We start from the raw sequence: 23,746 nt of genomic DNA, 5'->3' as shown, positions 1-23,746 counted from the left end.
TCACCAAGATGCACAAAGGCTGAGTTCTGGTTTCAGGTAAAGCACATTGCAGGCACAAAATTCTAAGATCATAACCTGCCTTTTCATTTATGTAGTGAGTGCCTCGTTTTAGCAGAACTTTGCTCCATTACAACAAATCTAGAACTATTAGCTGCCTCTTCACATTCATAAGCAGAGAGATGTAGGAGATACAAGATGTGTACACAGAGCAAAAATGGGCAGTCTCTAGGAACAAAATCAGACTTGGGGTTACAACGTTTCGTCCAAACCCTAGAAGAAGATCAACAACCTGAATTTATTAATTTTTTTTTAGATTTTATTTATTAATTTATTCATGAGAGACACACAGAGAGAGGTAGAGACACAGTCAGAGGGAGAAGCAGGCTTCCCACAGGGAGCCCCATGCGGGACTCAATCCCAGAACTCCAGGATCATGCCCTGAGCTGAAGTCAGACGCTAGACCACTGAGTGACCCAGGTATCCCCTGAATTTCTTTTAGAAGCAAAGAAGAAAAGACCTAACCCAAAGAGCTTCATAAGAAGCTTGTATTTACATCCTTTGTATTTAAGGATGTATAAAATGCAGAAATAATCTCTAAGTGTCCTCTGGGGTAACATATCTGAAAGGACACACAGAGTTTTACAGATAACAGAGTTGGCCATAGAAACAAACAAAACACAGCTGTCAGAGTTAAATTACAAGAGGCATTGCAATTTAGAGTTCTGGTTCACTTTTAAAGAGCATGAGAACACACAGTAAGAAGAAACTGATCCCAAATGTATCACCTCCCAGGAAACAACTGAAATAATTGCTAAAATAATAATGCCTTGCTGTTGGGATCAAACTTCAGTTTCACAGGATTTAAAATATGAGTCTCTGCTTCCAAATATCTCATTTTTTCTGTAATGGTTTGATTCTGTTCTTAGCCATCCTCCCTTCACCCCAACGTTAAAGGGCATTTTTTAAGAATTAACTGCATTTGAGGGACGCCGAGACCGGTCAGTGGTTGAGCATCTGCCTTCGGCTCAGGGCATGATCCTGGTCCGGAGGTCAAGTCCCGCATGGGGCTCCCTGCAAGGAGCCTGCTTTTCTCTCTGTCTGTGTGTCTCTACCTCTTTTTCTGTGTCTCTCCATTAATAAATAAATCTTTTTTTAATTAATTAACTAATTAATTAACTGGATTTGAGAAGCAGGTACCTAAGAGACCCAGAAAGCAGACCATCAGCTATTATCTACCTTTGGTTATCAGATTTAACATTAATACTCTGATGTAGTGAATGATGCTTTATCACATCAGACTGATCTCTACAGAGAAGACATGATCTTGTTTTTTCCACTTCCCCGAAAAGCCAACTCAATCCCCCTCACCTTTTTTGTTAATAATGTATAAAAGATGACCTGAATTTGAAATGTCACAGAGTGAAACCACTAGGCCAGCAATTCAACCTTCTTTTTCCAAGGCCAGAAAAGTAAGGCTAGGAGTTCAAAGCTCATATCTTGACCCCACCAACAAGATCTCGAAAAACTCCTGCCACCACAAGCTCTCTGGGAAGGTCTGACTTTTTCCCTAAGCATTGCCTAAGTGAACTTAGTATTCAATAATCCACCACTACGACAGACACCCACTTCACTGTTGTCATTTTTTTTGAAAGTTCATAGTCACTATAAAGGAAGTGTGTGTATGAATGATCACCTGAGCTACCATTTTACAACAATGTGTCAGATGAACATGGATCTAGACTGAAAATAGCTCACTACGTCTTATTTTTACCAAGAAAGTTCAACATCTTTTAATTTTCTTTTTAAAAATTGTATTTATTTGACAGAGAGAGAGAGAGAGAGAAATCACGAGCAGGGGCAGAGGGAGAGCGAGAAACAGGCTCCTCGCTGTGCAGGGAGCTCGCCTCGGGACTCGATCCTGGGACTCCAGGATCATGCCCTGGGCCAAAGGCAGGCACTCAACTGCTGAGCTACCCAGGTGTCCTGAATAAATAAAATCTTTAAAAAAATAACAATATTTAATAATAATAATAATAATAATAATAAAAAGATGAGTGACAACTATTGTGTTTTTTAACATGCAACATTAAAAATGTTACTATTAGGGTGCCTGGGTGGCTCATTAGGTTAAGCTCCGCCTTCTGCTTAAGCCATGATCCTAAGGTCCTGAGCCCCATGTTGGGCTCCCTGCTCAAGGGGAGCCTGCTTCTCCTCTTTGTTGTTGCTGTTGTTGGAGAAAGCAGGGCTTTTGTCCTGAAAGTTCCTTATGGTTTGGATTTTGCTGAGTTGTGATTACTAAAAACAGTTTAATATTTTTTTCCAAAAAAAATATTTTTTTTTCTACCCCCAAAGGTGATGATATTAAGAGGCAGGGTATCCTTCTAAAAGAAAGAGACCCCAGGGGCACCTGGGTGGCTCAGTCAGGTGAGCGTCTGATTCTTGACTTCAGCTCCGATCATGATCTCAGGGTCATAGTATCAAGCCCTGTGTCAGGCTCCATGCTCAGTGTGGAGCCTGCTTGGGATTCTCTCTCCTCCCCCACTGCCCCTCCCTACTGCCCTCCCTACCCCTGCTCACATGCATGTACACACACTCTTTCTCTAAAAAAGAGAGAGAGAGAGAGACCCCACAGAGCTCCCTCATCCCTTCTGCTATCTAAGCATACAAGAGTCTACAACCCAGAAGAGGGCCCTCACCTGACCATGCTAGCACCCTGATCTCAGACTTCCAGAACTATGAAAAATACATTTCTGTCTATAAACTATCCAGCCTGTGGTATTTTGCTACTGAAGACCGAGTGGACTACGATGAGGGAGAGGAAGAAGAAAGGGGGGAGGAAAGGATGGAAGGGAGCCAAAATATTAAGAGACATAAGACTTTTAAAAGAGAGGTATGTGTGAAGCATATCTAAATCATAATCCAACAAATTTTTTTAAATTTTTATTTATTTATGATAGTCACACAGAGAGAGAGAGAGAGAGGCAGAGACATAGGCAGAGGGAGAAGCAGGCTCCATGCACCAGGGAGCCCGAAGTGGGATTCGATCCCGGGTCTCCAGGATCACACCCCGGGCCAAAGGCAGGTGCCAAACCGCTGCGCCACCCAGGGATCCCCCAACAAATTTTTTAATTATAAAACAAGTGGCATAATTTAGTTATATCTGATGAACTTGTGTTCTTTTCTTCTAGATGTGGAAGAGTATTTTGATTAATTTTTTAAGAATTCCATAAATACTGAAATATTTACAAGTAAAATAATAATTGGCAAAGTTGATAATGACATATGGCGGTTCTTTATACAAATCTATATAACACATTCAAAGTTTTTTCTTTTTTTTTTCAAAGTTTTTTCTTAATCAAGTAGAAAAAGGCACTCTCCACACAAACTGCATGTTTGTGCACACATGTACACATGTCAATCAGGAAAATGTGAACAGTGAATGACACCCATTTAACATTGTTATTATTAATAGTTTTACATGTGAGAATGATATTCTGGTTTAAATCTTTTGAAATGAAATAGTTATACATGAAAAAACACCTGGGATTTGCTTCAAGATAAGACAAGGCTAAAAAAAAAAAAAAAAAAAGATAAGACAAGGCTGGGGGCACCTTGGTGGCTCAAGCAGCTGAGCATTCAGCCTCTGGTTTTGGCTCAGGTCATGATCTCAGGGTTGTGGAATCCAGCCCTGGGTCAGACTCCATGCTCAGCATGGAATCTACTTGAGATTCTCTCTCTCCTTTTACATCTCCTCCCCACTCTCACTCACTCACTCTCTCTAAAAATGAATATATAAAATCTTAAAAAAAAAAAAAGATAAGCCAAGGCTAGGGGAATCACTGAGGAGTAGCTAAAAAAGACTGGCCCTATATCAACAATTGTTAACGTTTGGTGATAGACACATTGCTGCGATTATGCTCTTCTCTCTGCTTTTGTATATATTTGACATTTTACATAATAAAAAGTTTTGAAAAATAGGTTCTTCATTCAAATTTTAATGCAAGGGCAGCCCCAGTGGCGCAGCGGTTTAGCGCCGCCTGCAGCCCAGGGCGTGATCCTGGAGACCCGGGATCGAGTCCCACGTCAGGCTCTCTGTGTGGTGCCTGCTTCTCCCTCTGCCTGTGTCTCTGCCTCTCTCTCTCTCTGTCTCTATGAATAAATAAAATAAAATCTTTAAAAAAAAAAACAAAACAAATTTTAATGCAAGGTTTGTAAAATGTCTATTTCATGAGGCTTTATACATGAAATGAATGAAATAAAGTGAAAGTAATTAAATGAATAGAAATGCTGCCCTTTATTTTTTCTGCTGGTGGGACAGAATCAAGGGAGCAGTGAGCTTGAGGTTTAAAAATTCTGACTCATTATGTTGATCATCACTGTCTTCCCTCTCTCAACTAGAAGCTCCTTAAAGACAGAAACCCTGTCCATCCTGTTCACCATCATGTCCTCAGCGATTAACGTAATACCTCGTATGAACGAATAAACCTGAGCTCAGGTTCTTGTGGAGCGAGGACTATAACTGTTCTATTCTGCACTCAACCTAAGTGCTATAGCACAATCAATATTTGTGGTATAGAGATTGGAGGATTTACTCAACCTCCCCAAGACTCAGGCTGCCCCCCTCTATAAAATGGAAATAACGTTTATCTCAACAAGTTTATTGGAACTACTGTGGTTTCAAGGAATTCATGTGGCCATTCATTCATTTCACAAATATTTATGAATTCTAAAGTCCTACAGAAAGTATGGAATAGTCAATCATTCCCATAAACAGAACAGTAATAAAACAATACAACGTTACCTTAATGTAAATATCCATCCATGGCTCCATTCATGGAGTTTCTACTGTGTACTAGGCACTGTGCCACATGCTAGGGGTAACTATTAAGGTAAGTATGGTACAATTCTTGTTTTTGAGGAGGTTTCCAATCAAATGGATAAGAAGAGAGAACGACATTACAATATGAACTGGTAAGTAACATACCAGAGGGAAACAGGAACACAGCACATTCCCTCTGGAGACATTCTCCTACCCAAGTTGGTTTCAGGAAAGAAATCAGTTCACTTAACTTCCCAAAGTTATAAATGTCAATTCCCAAATTAAAACCACCATGAGGTATTTCATTTTTATTTATTCACTGCAAGAAGGCTATAGATTCTTTCTAAAGAAGCCAGCCAATGCTGGAAATCTTCCAAAGGAATTAGATCCTTTTGTTTTTCTGTTTTTTTGCCAGCAGTCCAAACCAAAAGAGCCAAATGGAGCTATTGGCTCATCCATTTAATATTAACTGCCAACTCCCTTCTCCCAGAACACAATGCCCTTCTATTTCAAAGAAGCCCCCTCAGCAACTTGTGCCATGTCAATCAATGGCTGAATTAAGAAAGAATACAGATTCAAGTCTTTTATCCAATTCCAAATACAGGGCCAACTTTTCTCTCATTAAAAATAGTATTTTTAATAACGCAAGTTAAAAAGATTTTTTTTAATAACTTACCTCAAATTCTTCCCAAAAGCCTTGTTTGACTTTATCTGTGGTCTCAGCTAATTTGCTTAGTTCTCGAACCCGGCTTTCTATTTCAGCTGCATTGATACGTGTTGTGTTGAGGGGCTAATCAAATTCAGCAGTTGGTGTGAAATGAAGAAAGTATTACCAAAAAAAAAAAAAAGGTGTTAATGCAAAAAAAAAAAATTTCCATGTTTATATTCATAAGGCAAGAGTAAGAAATTCAAAGGACATGGTAATTCACAATCAAAGTTTTCAAATACACTTTCACTTTCTTTTCTATTTTGTGAGGAAATCTTTCTTCAATCTCCACACATACTTTACTCCAGTAACATAAATTCAAACCTATTTTTCTTTATAAATAGACCACAACATTACTTAGAGAGATGATATAATCTGCCACTAGGTAAACTCTGAAATAGCAATAGCTCCAAAGTGAGTAAGGTAACCCAAAGTAACCAAAGGTAAATCTAGAATAAAAACTTGTTAAAAGCTTGCTTTAAAAACTCTAGGAGAAAAAAAATAATAAAAAATAAAAAAACTCTAGGAGGGGAACACCTGGGTGGCTTAGTGGTTGAGCATCTACCTTTGGTTCAGGTCGTGATCCCTGGTCCAGGATCAAGTCCCACATTGGGTTCCCTGCATGGAGCCTGCATCTCCCACTGCCTGTCTCTGCCTTTCTCTCTCTCTCTCTCTCTCTCTCTCTCTGCATCTCCCTCTGCCTGTCTCTGCCTTTCTCTCTCTCGAGATCTCTCTCTCTCTCTCTCTCTCTGCATCTCCCTCTGCCTGTCTCTGCCTTTCTCTCTCTCGAGATCTCTCTCTCTCTCTCTCTCTTTCTCTCTGTGTGTCTCTCATGAATAAATAAATAAAATCTTAAAAAAAAAAGACAAAACCTCTAGGAGGCCTTTTAGAGATACACATGGAGACAATCCTGGAAATGATGCAAGATCTGGAATTTGTTTCCAAACACTGAAGGAGGAGGACAGTGAATGTAGTAACAATGAAACAAGACTTGGTAAATTGATCAGTGTGTGTGTAAGTTCATGACACTATTCTACTACTCTATATTTGAAATATTCCATCAGGAGTTTTTTAACTCTATAAGGAGGTAAGAGTTTTAGCTCACCTGCTTAAGTTGTAGTACTGTGCCCAAAGTTTCCACCATGGGATTCTTCTTATAATGCTCCACAAGATCTGTCAAAGAGTCAAACCGTTCTCCTCCACCAACATCATATTTCAGTTCCTTTCAAGACCAAAAAAACAAACAAACAAAAAGTCCTGCTTATTATCTTTATGTTAAATTACTGTTTTTCCCAACTGAAGTATACAGACTGACTCTCACCCAAAGATCAAACAGCTATAGTAATACAAAGAAAAGGAAACGAGGACAATGGAAGGGCAAAGGCTGACCCAATGTGAAAGAGCTGACTGTGAGGTGTGAGATGCTCTAAGTATCTCTCAGCAACTCGAGTACAAAAAATTGTCCCCTTCATAAGTTAACTAAGTAGTTAAAGAAATGAAAAACAGTATTCTTTACTATTTACTTACATTCTAGGCTAAGCAACTATAAGGCAGGCTGCTGAAGAGAAGATAAGTAAACACTTCTCTCTGAAGCACAACAAATTCCAAGGCTGGGTAGGCAGCACTGAAGGCAAAATATACATGTCTCTACTTTCCTCTTGTAATGAAAATTTAAAAGGGAAATTATAAACAGAGACTAGGTAACTTTTTTCTAATAAGAAGATCAAAATAGGCTATTTAAAGGAAACAACAGGAAAGGATGTTATTATTATTACTAAGAAAATAGAATACCCTAGAAATGATATATGAAGATATTCAGGTACAATCTTTTATTTAAAAATAAAACTGATCGGGATCCCTGGGTGGCTCAGTGGTTTAGCACCTGTCTTTGGTCCAGGGCGCGATCCTGGAGTCCTGGGATTGAGTTCCGCGTCAGGATCCCAGCATAGAGCCTGCTTCTTCCTCTGCCTGTGTCTCTGCCTCTCTCTCTCTCTCTCTCTTTATCATGAATAAATAAATAAAATCTTTAAAAAAATAAAAATAAAACTGTGATGGGAGTGTGGGGAAGAAGTATTTTCAGAATGACAAAGGACTTCTGAAAATCCATTCTTCCATAAAAGCAACAAAAACACTAATAAAAACTGTCATCAGAGGTGCCTGGATGGCTTAGTCGGTTAAGCATCTACCTTCGGCTCAGGTCATGAGCCCTGCAAGAGAGCTTCTCTCTCTACCCCTCCCTCCTCTTTGTGATCTGTCTCTCTCTCATGCTTTCCCTCTCTCAAATAAATAAAATCTAAAAAAAAAAAAAAAAAAAAAAAAGCTCTCATAATATTTCTCAGAACCCTGGAAATTAACCAAGAACTGCAACAGTCCAAGAAACATTTATTCAAGAAAAATGACTAAGGAGCAAACCGTAGCATTTTAACTTGCCCTATATTCCCATGTATCTCTCTTCAGCTCTTCTATAGCCTTGAAAACAAACAGCCTCATAACCACAGTAGCTATGAAAGCCAGCAACCTAGCACAGCTACAGAGGACAGAATGAATTTAGAGCTCTCTCATGGGACCTATCCCCAGAGAATAATCCCTCCAGGCAAACCTTGTTTCACTGTACTTTGCTTTATTGCGCTTTGCTGATATATATTTTTTACAAATTAAAGGTTTGTGGTAACCCTCCATCAAGCAAGTCTATTGGTACCATCTTTCCAACAGTATTTGCTCACTTTGTGTCTCTGTGTCATATTTTGGTAATTCTTTCAGTATTTCAAACTTTTTCATTATTATTATATTTGTTATGGTGATCCATAATCAGTGATTATAACTCACTGAAAGCTCATATGATGGTTAGCACTTTTTAGCAATCAAGTATTTTTTAATGTTGTCCCCCCAAAAAAAGTATATTGTCTATTTTTTCAGACATAATGCTACTGCACACTTAATAAACTACAGTATAGTATAGCATAAACGTAACTTTTATATGCACTAGGAAACCAAAAAATTCATTTGACTTGCTTTATTGCCATATTAATTTTACTGTAGTAGTCTAGAATTAAATCCATAATATCTCTGAGATACACCTGTATTTGGCCTGGTTAGCAGCTCCCTGAAAAAGTCCTGTTTTCAGAGCCTGTGTTTATTTGACCTGACTTAGAGCTCACTTAGTCCTGTCTTCAGGGGATCTGCTAAAAATAATCAACAGCAACTGTTTAGTATCACAGTAGCCTGCAGTGGGGAATACCAGTTAAGGCAAATAAGAGACTGACCAAAAGGAAAGAAGGAAAATCTAGGCAATGTCTACAGAGGGCTTGGAAAACTTCTAACATAGAGAGGCAAACCAAAACACAGATTGTTAATTATAGAGAACTATTGGTTACTAGAGGGGAGGCAGGTGGGAGGATGGGGGAAATAGGTAATGGGAATTAAGGAGTGTACTTATTGTGAGAAGTACCAGCCTTTGTACGGAAATGCTGAATCACTATATTGTACACCTGAAACTATTATACTGTATGTTAACTAACTGGAATTTAAATTAAAAGTAAAAGAAAAAAAAAAACTCTAACATATTCTCAAGAAGCTAGAAGGCTATGTGTATGTGCAAGGCCATGTGAAGTCCAGGGAAGATCCAAGAAAACCCTAATCTTCACCTCTAGCTCATCCTGAAGTTCTGTGCAAACAGAAAGTGAAGGCTAAGACAGTGTTATAATCTGCCAGAGCAATGAAACCGTGCCCCAATACACACACACACGCACACACACAGCCCCCTTGGCAAAGGCTGGGAGACCTAATGATTAAGGAAATCTTAAGGAAATCTCAGTCCAATCATTAACTGACCACTAAGCTAACCAAGCAAAGACTTCAGTGGCTACTCATGGCAAAGAATAAAGGAAAGTCACGAAACACAGAAAGAGCAACAATAACTACAGCAACAATAAAAAGTAGCAAAAACAAACCCTGGAAAAGATGTCATCTAATTTCCAGAATCACCATATTACTTAAAATGTCTTGTTTCCAACAAAAAAATTAGGAAACATGCAAAGCAACAGGAAAGTATGGACCAAACATGGGGGGTCGGGGGGAGTACTCAATAAACACTATCCTTGAGAAAGCCCAGATAAAGAATTGAAATCAACTAGTATAAATATTTTAAAAGAACTAAAGGAAACTGTACTTTATAAATTAAAATATGAGGATGTTGTCTCACCAAATAGAGGGTATCATAAACATCTATACACAAATGTTTATGTGTACATAAACAGCACTATTCATAATAGCCAAAATGCCCATCAATTCTTTTAATGAATGAACAAAATGTACTCCAGCCACACAATGGAATATTTGACAATAAAGAGTTTGTTGGCATACACCACAATATGGATAAACCTTGTATGTAAAGTAAAAGAAACCAATGTAAAAGCCACATTTTATAATTCCATCTATATGAAACATCCAAAACAGGCAAATCCATAAAAATAAAAAAAAGATTAGTGGATATCAAGAGCTGGAAGGAGGAGAAATAATGAGGTAATGAACACAGGGTTTCTTTTTGGGGTGATGAAAATGTTCTGGAATTAGGGTCAGTGGTTGCATAATATGTGCATATACCAAAAATCACGAAACTGTCCAATTTATTTTTTTTGAAACTGTCCAATTTAAAAGGGCGAATTGTACAGTATGGAATCGTACCTCAATAAAGCTGGGTTCTTAAAATATATATGTGATTTAAAAACAATCAATAAGTCAATAAGTGAATTGACTTATATTTTTAGGAAACTATGTCAAAACAAAGTTTGACATAGACATAGTTGACGAAGAATCAACCTCCTTAATCCTATTACCACATTAAAAACAATAAATAGGGAAGCCCGGGTGGCTCAGCGGTTTAGCACCGCCTTCAGCCCAGGCTGTGATCCTGGAGTCCAAGGATCGAGTCCCACGTAGGGCTCCCTGCATGGAGCCTGCTTCTCCCTCTGCCTGTGTCTCTGTCTCTCTCTCTGTGTCTCTCATGAATAAATAAATAAAATCTTAAAAAAAAAAAAAAAACAATAAATAGTGAGTTCAGGGGCACCTGGCTGTTTCAGTCAGTGGAGCTTCACCTCAGGGTTGTAAGTCTGAGCCCCATGTTATGTGTAAAGATTACTTAAAAATAAAATCAAGAAAGAAGGGAGAGAGGGAGGGAGAAAGAAAAGGAGGGAGAAAAGAAGGAAGGAAGGACAGGAGGAAGGAGGGAAGGAAGAAAGGAAGGGGGAAGGAGGAAAGGAAGGAAAGAGAGGGAGGGAAGAGAGAGAGAGAAAGAGAGAAAGAAAGAAGGAGTTCAATTTTCCCAGCGTTAATGCAAGAACTCTGGACTATGAATGCAGTCATATGCCACACTGGGAGAATCGGAGAAGCTGAGGCCATCACTTCCGAAACATGGCGAATGAGGCTGACTCCAGCAAAAACAGATTAGCCAGTACGGGGCAAAAGGTGATACACTGAGGCATGACTTAATCTGCCAGCGAGAGACTGGAAATAATTTAATAAAGTTCTGAAACAATGAAACAATTATAATAAATAATGTTCTAAAAGCATATACACCTATGATTGGAGGAGCCAGGAGATTCTGACCAGAAGTGATGTCCGTCTTCCTCCAGCAGAAGAATCACCCAAAGACGACATTCTGCCAGACGGGTAGTTCAAGTGGGATCTTACCTGACAACGGATCATGACATGGGTCACTTTAGACTTGCCATCATTGCTCTCCCCTTTGTCATCACCAGTGCGGACAGAGAGAACAAAATCTCCAGGGTGGCTCTGGCTCTCTCGTACCAGGAAGCTACCGTGTTTTCCTTTCTCAGTTAGTAATTTCTCTGCTTCTTTCCCAGACAGGTGTCCATGAAACCACCTAAAATGAAATGTTGATTTTAAATGAAAAATCAATGGAGTTCTGCCACAGGTTCATAGTATTCTTTCACAAAACTACTATATAGAGCCATCTCTCCTGAACACAGTTAAAAAACAGACTCATTCCTCTAAGAGACTGGCCAATCCCACATGAGACAACATGCTTTCCAAACAGGCAGGAAAAAAATGAGAAAGATGTTAAGAATAATCATTAAACTTTTTAAATGGGCCCACAGTCATTTGTAAACAAATGCCCTCACTCTTTCCTATTTTCTTTTGAATCTCCCATCTTTTAAAAATGCACTTTGCCATTTCTCCATGCCCTACCGTAAAAGGACTATTGAATCACAGTCATTTAAAGAAATTAAAATACTGGCGCCTGGGTGGCTCAGTCAGTTAAACATCTGCCTTAAGCTTGAGTCATGATCTGGGGGTCTTGAGATCAAGCCCCACATCTGGCTCCCTACTCAGGAGAGGGTCTGCTTATTCCTCTGCCCCTTACCCCCCACTCCCTGCTCGTGCCTTCTCTCAAGTAAGTAAATAAAATCAGAAAGGAAGAAAGGAAGAAAGGAAGAAAGAAGAAAGAAAGAAAGAAAGGGAGGGAGGGAGGGAGGGAGGGAGGGAGGGAGGGAGGGAGGGAGGGAGGGAGGAAGAAAGAAGAAAAGAGAAAAGAAAAGAAAAGAAAAGAAAAGAGAAAAGAAAAGAAAGAAAAGAAAAGAAAAGAAAAGAAAAGAAAAGAAAAGAAAAGAAAAGAAAAGAAAAAAGAAAAGAGAAAGAAATTAAAATAAGGTGGTCATGGTAGAAACAAAAAAATCGGGCAGCCCGGGTGGCTCAGTGGTTTAGCACTGCCTTGGGCCCAGGGCCTGATCCTGGAGACCCGGGATCGAGTCCCACGTTGGATTCCCTGCATGGAGCCTGCTTCTCCCTCTGCCTGTGTCTCTGCCTCTCTCTCTCTGTGTCTCATGAATAAATAAATAAAATCTTAAAAAAAAGAAAAAGAAAAAAAATCATTTGAATGTTTGTCCTTGCTTTGGTATGTGAACATTACATTAAAAAATTTTCATTATAAATTAATTTAAGCACTCCAAATTCCTTAATATTTCCAACCAATACTTCAACAGCTTCCAAGTTTGCTGTCAGTATCTTTAGACTGTATGCTGGGTTATCATTTCTAAAGCATATAATATTTATGGAAAAGCTGAAGGATTTTGCTAAAAAAATGAATTCCCATGCCGCCCAACCAGAAATAGCAATATACTACATTTGAAAGGAGCCCAGCAATCTGCATTTTTACCCAGTACTCGAGAGTCCTGATGCGGGTCACGAGAGGACAGATTTTGAGATATCACTCTAGGATACTATAAAAAAACATTTTAACAGGGCATCTGGCTGGCTCAGTCAGAAGAGCCTGTGACTCGTGACCTTGGGGTCATGAATTCAAGCCCCATGTTGGGGATAGAGATTAAATAAATAAACAAACAAACTTTTTAAAAAACCTTCACATAGTTATATTAATAATGTGGCTTTTTCCCTCAGGATCTTGATAAGAAAGCAAGCACTAACTATCATGGCAGATAGTGCTAGTGTAGTGGCTCATCACTAGAGGAATATACAGTGAATTGTTTTTCATCCACCCTCAAATGAACAGAGTAAAATTCAGAAATAAACTGAGTTGGCAAACAGCCTTTTGCTTGAAGTTATAGTATAGCTAGAGAAATTATCTGCCTGTAACAGCACTGACATGAAGATGCAAGTTGAAGAGACCTACCTGAAGATACAAAATATACAAACCTAATTAAGTAGACCCTGAGTTTGTACTGAGTCAGAGAGGAGAGTGGGAATGTAGAAAACCAATAAAATCAATAAAAATAAGTCAAGTCTCAGCTTTCATCAGCTTAGTTCCAAATCAAGCGAAAGATGATCTCAGAAATAACGTAATTCCCTCTAAGCAAGGTCATTCTCCCACATTTGTGGATATAACAGAACAGAACTGATGAAAAATCTGACCCTCTGCAAGCTCTGACTTTCAGCTTCTGAGCTTAAACTGACATCTGTTGGTGGCATGGCTGAATAGCTGATGGGGAGCTGCTACAGGGAACTGCTGCTGTTTGGGCGCCTCCATTAGCACTTATTTTCCTCTCCTAATTCTTAAAGATTATGGGCTCAAATTCAATAATCTTAAAATTACTGCATGTACCAAGTATATACAGGAATAGTCTGTGACCCCTGCAAAATTAAGCATAAGGAATGTTAATCGAAACTTTCACCAGAAAAAAGGCACTCTGAAAATAATTTCATCCTATGATTCTTGCTTCAGTAAAACTTACTTAGTTGCAAAGATTACAACTTGAGAAACAGGTAAAGCCAAAGCCCCGTAATGCATTCGTAGAACACCTATGGCATGGAAGAGGTGCATTAAACATCACTGACCTTTCAGAGGTAGGATCTGCACAGTTCAGAGGATATTTAAGCTCAATAACATCTCCATTCTTCTCTTTTAATTGTCCGTGATGTTCCATATAATACTGGACCAACTCAGCCAACGTGGCAAACTTTTCCCCTCCATACAAGTCATAGTAATCACCAGTGTTCTGAATCTTGATGTGGGTGACAGCGCCATTTCTTCTAAAAGAGTCCATTAGGGGGAAAACAAAAACTAATAAAGAGCTACACTAGTAAAAATGGATCTCACATTTTATATCAGATTTCACCTAAACATTGAAACATACCCAAGGAGCCAGTTTACAAGTCAACCATTTCAACACAAAGGCTTTGTTGCCTGGCTCCTTTCCCTTGTACAACTTCTATTTTGGAAGTCTGACCGAAATGCATATATTAAGTGGCAATAATTTTTCTCATCAGTAATTAATCGAGACACATAAAGTTAGGGATGCCTGGGTGGCTCAGCGGTTGGGTGTCTGCCTTCGGCTCAGGGCATGATCCTGGAGACCCAGGATGGAGTCCCACATCAGGCTCCCCTCAGGGAGCCTCCTTCTCCCTCTGCCTGTGTCTCTGCCCCTCTCTCTGTGTCTCTCATGAATAAGTAAATAAAATCTTAAAAAAAAAAAAAAAAAGACACATAAAGTTAAACATCTATTTTCTAATCCAGTAAAACCACTCATAAGTATTTTGCACCCCCCCCCCCAAAAAATGAAACTGTATAGCTACCCAAGGACTTGTAGAAGAATATTATTGCAGCTTTATTTGAGATAGAAAAATCCTGGCAACTCAAACATTTATCACCAAAATGGACAAATAAATAGTTACATATTCAGACCACAGAACACTGCACAGCAATTAAAAAAAAAACACACTGATACATACAATTACATGGATAATCTCAAAAACTTTACGTTAAGAGAAAGAAACCAGGGGTGCCTGGCTGGCTCAGGAAGGGGAGCATATGACTCTTGGTCTTGGGGTTGTGAGTTTCAAGGCCCACGCTGGGTATAGAGATTACTTAAAAATAAAACCTTTAAAAAAGAGAGAGAGGGCAGCCCGGGTGGCTCAGTGGTTTAGCGCTGCCTTCAGCCCAGAGCCTGATCCTGGAGACCTGGGATTGAGTCCCACATCGGGGTCCCTGCATGGAGCCTACTTCTCCTTCTGCCTGTGTCTCTGCCCCCCTCTCACTGTCTCTCATGAATAAATTAAAAGAAAAAATAATAAATAAAAATAAAAGAGAAGAGAGAGAGAAGCCAGACACAAATGAATATATACTGTATGACTTCAATTGTCAATGAAATTGTAGAATAAGCAAAACTAGTCTACAGGGTTTGAAATGAGAACAGTGGTAGCTACGCAGAAGGAAGGAGATTAGAAATGGACACAGAGGAATCTTCTAGAGTGATAAAAATATTGTGACTGTACTGTTGGTTACATATATAGTTGTCAAAATTCATGTCATGGTGCACTTATGATACTATATATAATTGTACCTTAAATAATCACTTTAAGAACAATTGAGGGATCCCTGGGTGGCGCAGTGGTTAAGCACCTGCCTTTGGCCCAGGGCACGGTCCTGGAGACCCGGGATCGAATCCCACGTCAGGCTCCCGGTGCATGGAGCCTGCTTCTCCTTCTGCCTGTGTCTCTGCCTCTCTCTCTCTCTCTCTGTGCACTATCATAAATAAATTAAAAAAAAAAAAGAACACAATTGACAGTTTCCAGCATAAAATGGCTAAAATGCTATCCTACTGAGTTGACAAAACATTGACCAAAAGTTTCTAAAACTTGGTATTTTAGTTAGCTGAAGCAGTCTGTGACTTCCATTCAGTTTTCTGAGCAAATGAGTACATCACAAGGACACCCATTATTACCTTGGGGGGTAAACCCCCCACCCCCACCCCACAAAGGACCAGGCACTTCTAAAATGATAACGACTGACCTTAGTCTGACCCTGTAGCATTATTGATGAAGCTTCTGGAAAATATAAACACATTTCTACCAAAGGAAAAAAAACACGGGAACTAATGAATATAAGAAAAACCATCCCATAATGTTACTGACAATACTCACTTCTAATTTTTGGTGACAACATTTTCCAGTAAGTGAAAAGAGTCCTTCGGGTCACCCTCCTCCCAACTGTATCTAATTCTACTTTAACACTTGAGCTTCCCATTTCTAGCCTTTACTTAATGACATAACACAAAAAAAGATATTTCAGGGGATGCCTGTGTGGCTCAGTGGTTGAGCATCTGCCTCTGGCTCAGGTAGTGATCCCAGGGTCCAGAGATCGAGGCCCCCACATCAGGCTCCCCACAGGTAGCCTGCTTCTCCCTCTGCCTATGTCTCTGCCTCTCTCTCTGTGTCTCTCATGAGTAAATAAGTAAAATCTTCAAAAAAAACAAAAAAAAAAAGATATTTCAGGTATGAGCTACATTAATACACAGACACAGAGATGGATTTCAAAAATATAATACTACATGAAAGAAACACAATGTAGAATGATATGCTCAGCATGTATCATTTATGAAAATATAAGCACACAGACAAGTAATACTATATATTATTCAAGATACAGATCTACATACACACATATATGTTATATATCTTTTTTAAAGATTTTATTTATTTATTCATGAGAGACAGAGAGAGAGAGAGAGAGAGAGAGAGGCAGAGACACAGCCAGAGGGAGAAGCAGGCTCCACGCAGGGAGCCCGACATGGGACTCGATCCCGGGTCTCCAGGGTCAGGCCCTGGGCCGAAGGCGGCGCTAAACCGCTGAGCCACCTGGGCTGCCCTATACATTATATTTTATTACCATAAAGATATTATTTCCATGTAATGTTACTATATTACAAATATACACATATATACTATTTTTTAATGGATTAGAAGTACAACAAGCTCATGAAAGTAGCTGCCAATAGGACAAAAGGAAGAATAGGACCAAGAATGGTGAATAAAGGGAAATTTTGTTTTATTTTATATTCTATTTTGAAGGAAAAAATGACTGGCAGGAAAAACAACATGGATAATTTGCATAATTTTATTTTTCTGCGTTTCCTTTTCCTCAAAATTAAAAAGGGAGAGTGAGAGGACAAGGGGGAAAGGAAAAGGGATCTTCCTTGACAAACTGAATGAATATAAGGCAACATGATGATCAATTTTTAAGCATGGGCACATAACACAAAGGTTAGACTGCACAGAACCAGAACACATCATACATGCTTGCATACATGCACACACAGAGGAATGTGCACATATATGACAGTGTCTGTATGATATATGAAGAAAAATAAAAAATGAAACTTGGCAGGGCTGCACAGTCATTAAAAGCAGTGGTTCTAAGAGTTCACAAAAAAGATAGTAAAAATGGTCATTAAACATATTAAAGGATGTTAAATTTCAATCCTGAGAGAAATAAAAATTAAAAAATAAAAATTCACAGAGATACTATTTCTCACCTATTAAGTTAATAAAAAAGAAAAGCTTGACCACACTCAAATGGTGAAGCTGTGGAAAAATAGGCCCCTCATATATTATTGGTGGAAGTACAAAATGACACAATCGCTACGGAAAAGAATTTGAAAAAACTATGCTATCATAGCATTTACTCTCTGCCCCAATCACCTCACTCTCAGGAATTCACCCTGAAAACAGATTTTCAAAAGCACAAAACATATGCAAAATGTGATCACATTCACTGGAGCCTTATCTATCACTGTTAAATAACTATTAGAAAAAACTGACTTAAAAAAAAAAAAAGAAAGAAAGAAAGAAAAAACTGACTTCTCATCTATAGGTATCCCTAGGGAAATTGTAGAAAGGTATATGCTATTCAGTTGACTACAAAAATGAGAAAGATCATTAAAAGATTTCTATAAGTGAAAAAAGTAAACTATAAAGATAGTATTCGGGGATCCCTGGGTGGTTCAGCAGTTAGGCGCCTGCCTCGGCCCAGGATGTGATCCTGGAGACCCAGGATCAAGTCCCATGTCGGGCTCCCTGTGTGGAGCCTGCTTCTCCCTCTGCCTATGTCTCTGCCTCTCTCTCTCTCTCTCTCTGTGTGTGTGTGTGTGTGTGTCTCTATGAATAAATAAAATCTTTATTAAAAAAGTGAAAATAAAAAATAATGATGAGGCCAGAGAATTACAGTACACTGGATAAAAAAAGAAAAAGGGATGCCTGGGTGGCTCAGCGGTTGAGCATCTGCCTTCGGCTCAGGGCATGATCCCAGGGTCCAGGATAGAATCCCACATCAGGCTCCTTACAGGGAGCCTGCTTCTCCCTCTGCCTATGTCTCTGCCTCTTTCTCTCTCTGTGTCTCTCATGAATAAATAAATAAAATATGTAAAAAAAAAAAAAAAGAAGAAAAAGTATCATTATAAATCCATAGTGATTCTCCAAAATATAAAGGGGGAGGGAAGGTTGGAGCATTTATTTATAGAAGAATGACAACTAATAAATGTAGAAATAACAGAATTAGAGGGGTGCTTGGGTGGCTCAGTCAGTTAAGTGTCTGCTTTTGGGGGTCCTGAGATCATCCTGCATTGGCTCTTGTTCACCAGGGAGTCTGCTTCTCCCTCTGTCTCTCTGCACTTGCCCCCCACCGCTCATGCGCTCTCTCTCAAATAAAAAAAAAAAAGAAAATCTTTAATTTTTTTTATATTTTTTTAAGATTTTATTTATTTATTCATGAGAGACCCAGAGAGAGAGAGGCAGAGACACAGGCAGAGGGAGAAGCAGGCTCCACACAGGGAGCCCGATGTGGGACTTGATCCCAGGATTCCAGGATCACGCCCTGGGCTGAAGGCAGGTGCTAAACCGCTGAGCTACCCAGGTGTCCCAAATAAAATCTTTAAAAAAAAAAAGAACAGAATTACAAAAATAAGTTTCAGGCACCAATATGATTTATTCAGACAAATTTCATCAACATATGGTAAAAACATGAAATAAAAAAATGTTGGGGAAAAAGATACAAACTATCATCCCTCAGATCACTTATTAATCACTAAAAGAACAAAGCATCTTTGTAATAAAAAAATCTGGCAAACACCAGAATCAAGTGATTAAACTGAGTATCACCAAAAGATGGGGCAAATAGACATCCTGTGCTTCCTCCTGTCAAATAATGGGATGGATCCAGCATCACCTCTGGAGTGTGCTTGCCAAAATGTTTTATCTCTGTAAAAATGAGAAAACAATCAGTGAATTGAGATTGGAGGACAACCTTAGAAGCGACCGGCCAAAAAGCCAAAAGATGGAGATTAAAAAAAAAGGTGAGAGAGACCAGAAACATAAAAATTAAATGCAATAAATGATCCTTGACTAGATCCTCCTGACTCTAGTCTCAGGGTGGGGGAGGGTGGAAAGTGAGGAGACTTTCAACTGCTTCAAAAGCCATTACTAAAATAAGGGAAATCCAAATACACATGATATATTATATATTAGACAATATTATTAAAGCAAGGTTAAAATGTATTACCTATAACGATTTTGTAGTTATACAGGAGAATGCCTTTATTTGATATACACTAAAGTATTTAAAGATAAAACCAGGGGCAACTGGCTGGCTCAGCTGGAAGAGCATGTGACTCGATCTTGGGGTTGTGAGTTCAAGCCCCACATTGGGTGTAGAGATTACTTAAAAATAAAATCTGTAAAAAAATGTTTTAAATAAAATAAAGGTAAAATAAATATCCTGATTATCTGCAATTTATTTTCAAAAAGTTCAGGGGGAAAAAAGTACATACACATACTCAGAAAGGGCAAGCATGACAAAATGCTGACAGGTGAAAACAATGTGGGTGTTCACTATATTCATCTTTCAAGTTTTCTATAGGTCAGAAATTTTTCAAAACAAAAAGTGGAGGACAAAGGGGAAAAAATCCCACCAATTCCCTAGTCCTGGTTCTGTCACTGACTAGCTGTGAGACCAGCTAACTAACTTAACCTCTGTGCCTCAGCTTACTCACCTGGAAAATGAAGATAATTATGAAGATAATTATTCCTCAGTTGTTGGGAAAATTAAATACAATGATATGTGTAGAGTGCTTGACACAACAGCCTGGTGCATATGTCAAGTCCTCAGTCATGTTTGCTATCATCATGATCATGATCATGATCACTATATATTCTCTTCCAAACTCTTACAGCTCAAATATCACACAACTTTAAGTTAGAAGCCTATGGTGAGACAAGCCCTGAGGACTGAAAAACCCATTCCTTATATTAAAACACAAGTCAACATTAAGGACAGGAGATCCTCAAAAAACTAATCTAAGCCAGAAAGAGATTTCTCAAGTCCCAAAGGTATCCTAAATAAACCTACAACAGTTTATCCAACCCTCTATTGTGGGACACTGAGTTGTTTTTAGTTTGTTTTAAATCTTTTTGAAGAGGAGGGACATCTGGGTGGCTCAGTGGTTGAACATCTGCTTTCAGCTCAGGGCATGATCCCAGACTCCCGGGATCAAGTCCCACATCAGGCTCCCCATAGGGAGTCTGCTTCTCCCTCTCTTGTCTCTGCCTCTCTCTCTGTCTCTCACGAATAAATAAATAAAATCTTTAAAAAAAATTAATAAGTAGATCTGTGTGTACCAGCAGAGAACTCCAAAACTTTAAACAGGAAGTTGCAGAATAATAGATGTATTATAAAGGCCATGCATGTGAATGCTAAAAACACACAAACCAACTCTATGTTGTTCACAATAATACCAAGGCAGGACAAGTATAAAAGCATATTCAGGAAGGATATATGCTAACCTCTGGCTGGTGGCTTCCTTTGGGGAAAGAGGGAGGGGAATGGGACTGGGCAGGGGAACCAATGGCACCACAACTTCCTCAGTGATGTTAATTTCTTGAAAAAGAAAAAGGAGCTGAAGAAACTCTTCAAAAGCATTTTTCCCATTAAGAAATCAACAGAAGGAAAAGGAAAAATGCAGGCAACCAGGTTCAGGATGAATGGCACCAGGATCAAGCAGTGTGTGGCTTAAGGACTTGTGACACTTTGGCCACCTCACCCACAGGGGTCTCTCGGGGAAAGAAGAAATGCCCATCATGATGCCCCTCCTGCCGCATTCCCACGCACCCACTCTCAGTAGGCTACACCTGAGCCCCCACAAGAGGGCTTGAGTCACATCTGACTCATAGGCTGGGCCTTACCACAGGCCCACAAGCAGGCCTTCAAACTCTCAGTGAGGGTAGGAAGTTGACGGGGGGGGGGGGGGGGGGGGGGGGGGGGGGGGGGGGGGGTGGCATGGGAAGGGGACATTTCCCACCTGAAAAACCCTTACAGGGTTCTCTTTTTTTTCCAACTTACCTGACGGAAAGGGTGAAGTCTCCAGGATTACTTTTACTGGGCCTCGCCAAAAAACTGCCATCAACTCCTCTTGTCAACAGCAGGTTTTCTGCCTCCACGCCAGTGATGTTTGGGTGAAACCATCTTGAGAGAAAAATGGAGAGAGGAATGAAAACCAAAAGACTCTGTCAGCACTACTTTCCACACTATCACAGCTAAAATGCCTATGAGTAGAGTAGCTAATAAAAATACAAAACAAGACCTTCCCTTCCTCTTCCCCCTCTTCTCCTTGGTCACTGCCCCCTCCTTGACTTCCTCTTGATAGGAGCCTGGGATCCTGCTAGCATAGTCAGTAGGGCCAGGGGCACAGTCCGTGGGACTGGGGCCAAGAGTGTGCGCCTCAAGCCAAGCCCAAAGCCCAGAAAGATAGTCCATGTGATCAGGAGATTGAACACATGGAGTAGAATTAAACAAGTAAAGAAAGAAACTAGTGAATAAATAGACATATTAGGGATAATGAGAGCCAGGTTTCTCACTATTGGAGAGGGGATACAAATATGGAAAGGGAGAAAACCTTTATAAGCCCTGGGGTGTTAGATTAGAATTGGAGAGGGATGCCTGGGTGGCTCAGCGGTTGAGCGCCTCCCTTCGGCCCAGGGCATGATTCTGGAGTCCCAGGATCGAGTCCCACATCGAGCTTCCAGCATGGAGTCAGCTTCTCTCTGCCTGTGTCACTGCCTCTCTCTGTGTGTATCTCTCATGAATAAATAAATAAAATCTTAAAAAAAAAAAAAAAAGAATTGGAGGTAATGTAAACTCTAGTTCTTAATATACATATAAAGATGTAGAAATATAGATGTACATCTATGTTTGTGCATGTCTGTGTGCATATGTGCAGGCTCATATACAGACTTATCTTCCTAGCTCTCTCTTCTAAAAGGACTCTGAAGCAATGACATCCCAGTAGCCATCAGCATAACCAGCACTATTAGTATGGTTTCTAAAAACCATTCTCCAACAAAAGGAACTAGGTTCCTTGGAGAAAAAGCTGATTCCAGGTCTGTGGCACTAAAGGTAAGATGATCTTGGAACACCTCACTGTGCCACAGGACCCAGCTCCAAAGAGGACAGGTCAAAAGAATAGAGGAGCCAGCCTAAGAGACTCCTGCCTGCCAAATTAGAGACAATTTGTACCTCAAAATAAACAATGATATTGATAGATAGTAGACCATTGAATAAAATAGGAAACCAAGAGTCCATGCAGATATTAATTTTATTTTCAACTAATTAAGCTTCCTCAAAAAATTAAGCACAGAATAACCATGTGATACAGAAATTCCACTTCTGGGTATATACCCCAAAAGAAGTAAAAGCAGGGACTCAGATAGTTGTATACCCATGTTCATAGTAGCATTACTCACAACAGCCAAATGGTGGAAGCAACCCAAGTATTCATCAGTGAATGAATGAATAAACAAAGTATCATTATATGTACCAATGGAATGTTACTCAGCCTTAAAAGGTTAAAAATTCTGTCACATGCTACAACACAGATGAACATTTAAGATATTATGCTGAGTGAAATACACCAGTCACAAAAGAACAAATACTATATGGTTCTACCTCTATAGAAGGTAGCCAGAGCAGCCAAATTCATAGACAGAAAACAATGGTGGTTGCCAGGAACTTGGGGGAGGAGGGAATGGAGAGTTATTATTTGACGGGTACAGAGTTTCAGTTGGGAAGATGAAAACGTTCTGGAGATGAACTGGGGTGATGGTTGTACCACAATGTGAATGTTCTTAATGCCACTTAGAGGGCAGCCCCAGTGGCAAAGCAGTTTAGCACCGCCTGCAGCCCAGGGTGTGATCCTGGAGACCCAGGATCAAGTCCCACGTCAGGCTCCCTCTGCCTGTGTCTCTGCCCTTCTCTCTCTCTCTCTCTCTCTCTCTCTCTCTCTGTCGCTCATAAATAAATAAATAAAATTTTAAAAATAAATAAATAAAATAAATCTTTTTAAAAATGCCACTTAGAAATGGTTAAAATGAAAAAAAAAGAAATGGTTAAAATGATAAATTTTATGTTGCATATATTTAATCACAATTTTAAAAAAATACTTGGGGACAAAGGGAAAGCTCTTTGCAGTAGAATCACTGCAGGAAGGACAGTATTTACAGCAACTCAAAGTACCCCCAACAAAATGCTTATTAATTACTTGTTAATTAACAAATAAAAAACACTCATGAACCTCACAGTGGAGAACTTGACAGATACTACCTTAACCAACTGAGAAAAGTTAACATCATCAGTAATGGATTAAACTGGCATCATATGCCTCCTGACGTCACTGAGAACAAGTGCCATTTCTGTGATATTCCTGTCAAAAATACATCACCTAATCTAATTAGGAGGAACATTAGACAAACTCCAAATGAGTGACATTCTATAAACTAACTGGCACATACTCTTCAAAAATGTCAAAACTGTGAAAGAGGGGGGCGTCCAAAGAACTTTCCAGATTTCAGGCGAGTCACAGGACACAAGTAATACACTGCATGGTTCTTTCTGGATCATATCATTGACCAGAAGGAGGTAAGAA

At 39.4% G+C, this 23,746-nt stretch overlaps 1 protein-coding gene across 2 annotated transcripts in view; it reads right to left on the bottom strand.

Moving 5' to 3' along the window:
• PTPN11 (protein tyrosine phosphatase non-receptor type 11) overlaps nt 1-23,746 on the bottom strand; it is an 82,667-nt gene that overhangs the window by 43,286 nt on the left and 15,635 nt on the right. For both annotated transcript variants that reach the window (XM_038575148.1, XM_038575149.1), the window contains exons 2-6: nt 21,169-21,291; nt 13,836-14,030; nt 11,214-11,406; nt 6,631-6,747; nt 5,496-5,609 (exon numbers count right to left, since the gene is read on the bottom strand). In XM_038575148.1, coding sequence (XP_038431076.1) covers nt 5,496-5,609; nt 6,631-6,747; nt 11,214-11,406; nt 13,836-14,030; nt 21,169-21,291 — 742 coding nt within the window. The remainder of the gene's footprint in view (nt 1-5,495; nt 5,610-6,630; nt 6,748-11,213; nt 11,407-13,835; nt 14,031-21,168; nt 21,292-23,746) is intronic.

Source organism: Canis lupus, chromosome 26 (assembly GCF_011100685.1).
Source record: "Canis lupus familiaris isolate Mischka breed German Shepherd chromosome 26, alternate assembly UU_Cfam_GSD_1.0, whole genome shotgun sequence".
In the NCBI taxonomy this organism is placed as follows: domain Eukaryota; kingdom Metazoa; phylum Chordata; class Mammalia; order Carnivora; family Canidae; genus Canis; species Canis lupus.
Note: the sequence above shows the minus strand (reverse complement) of the source record. Positions and strands in the feature narration are given on the sequence as shown.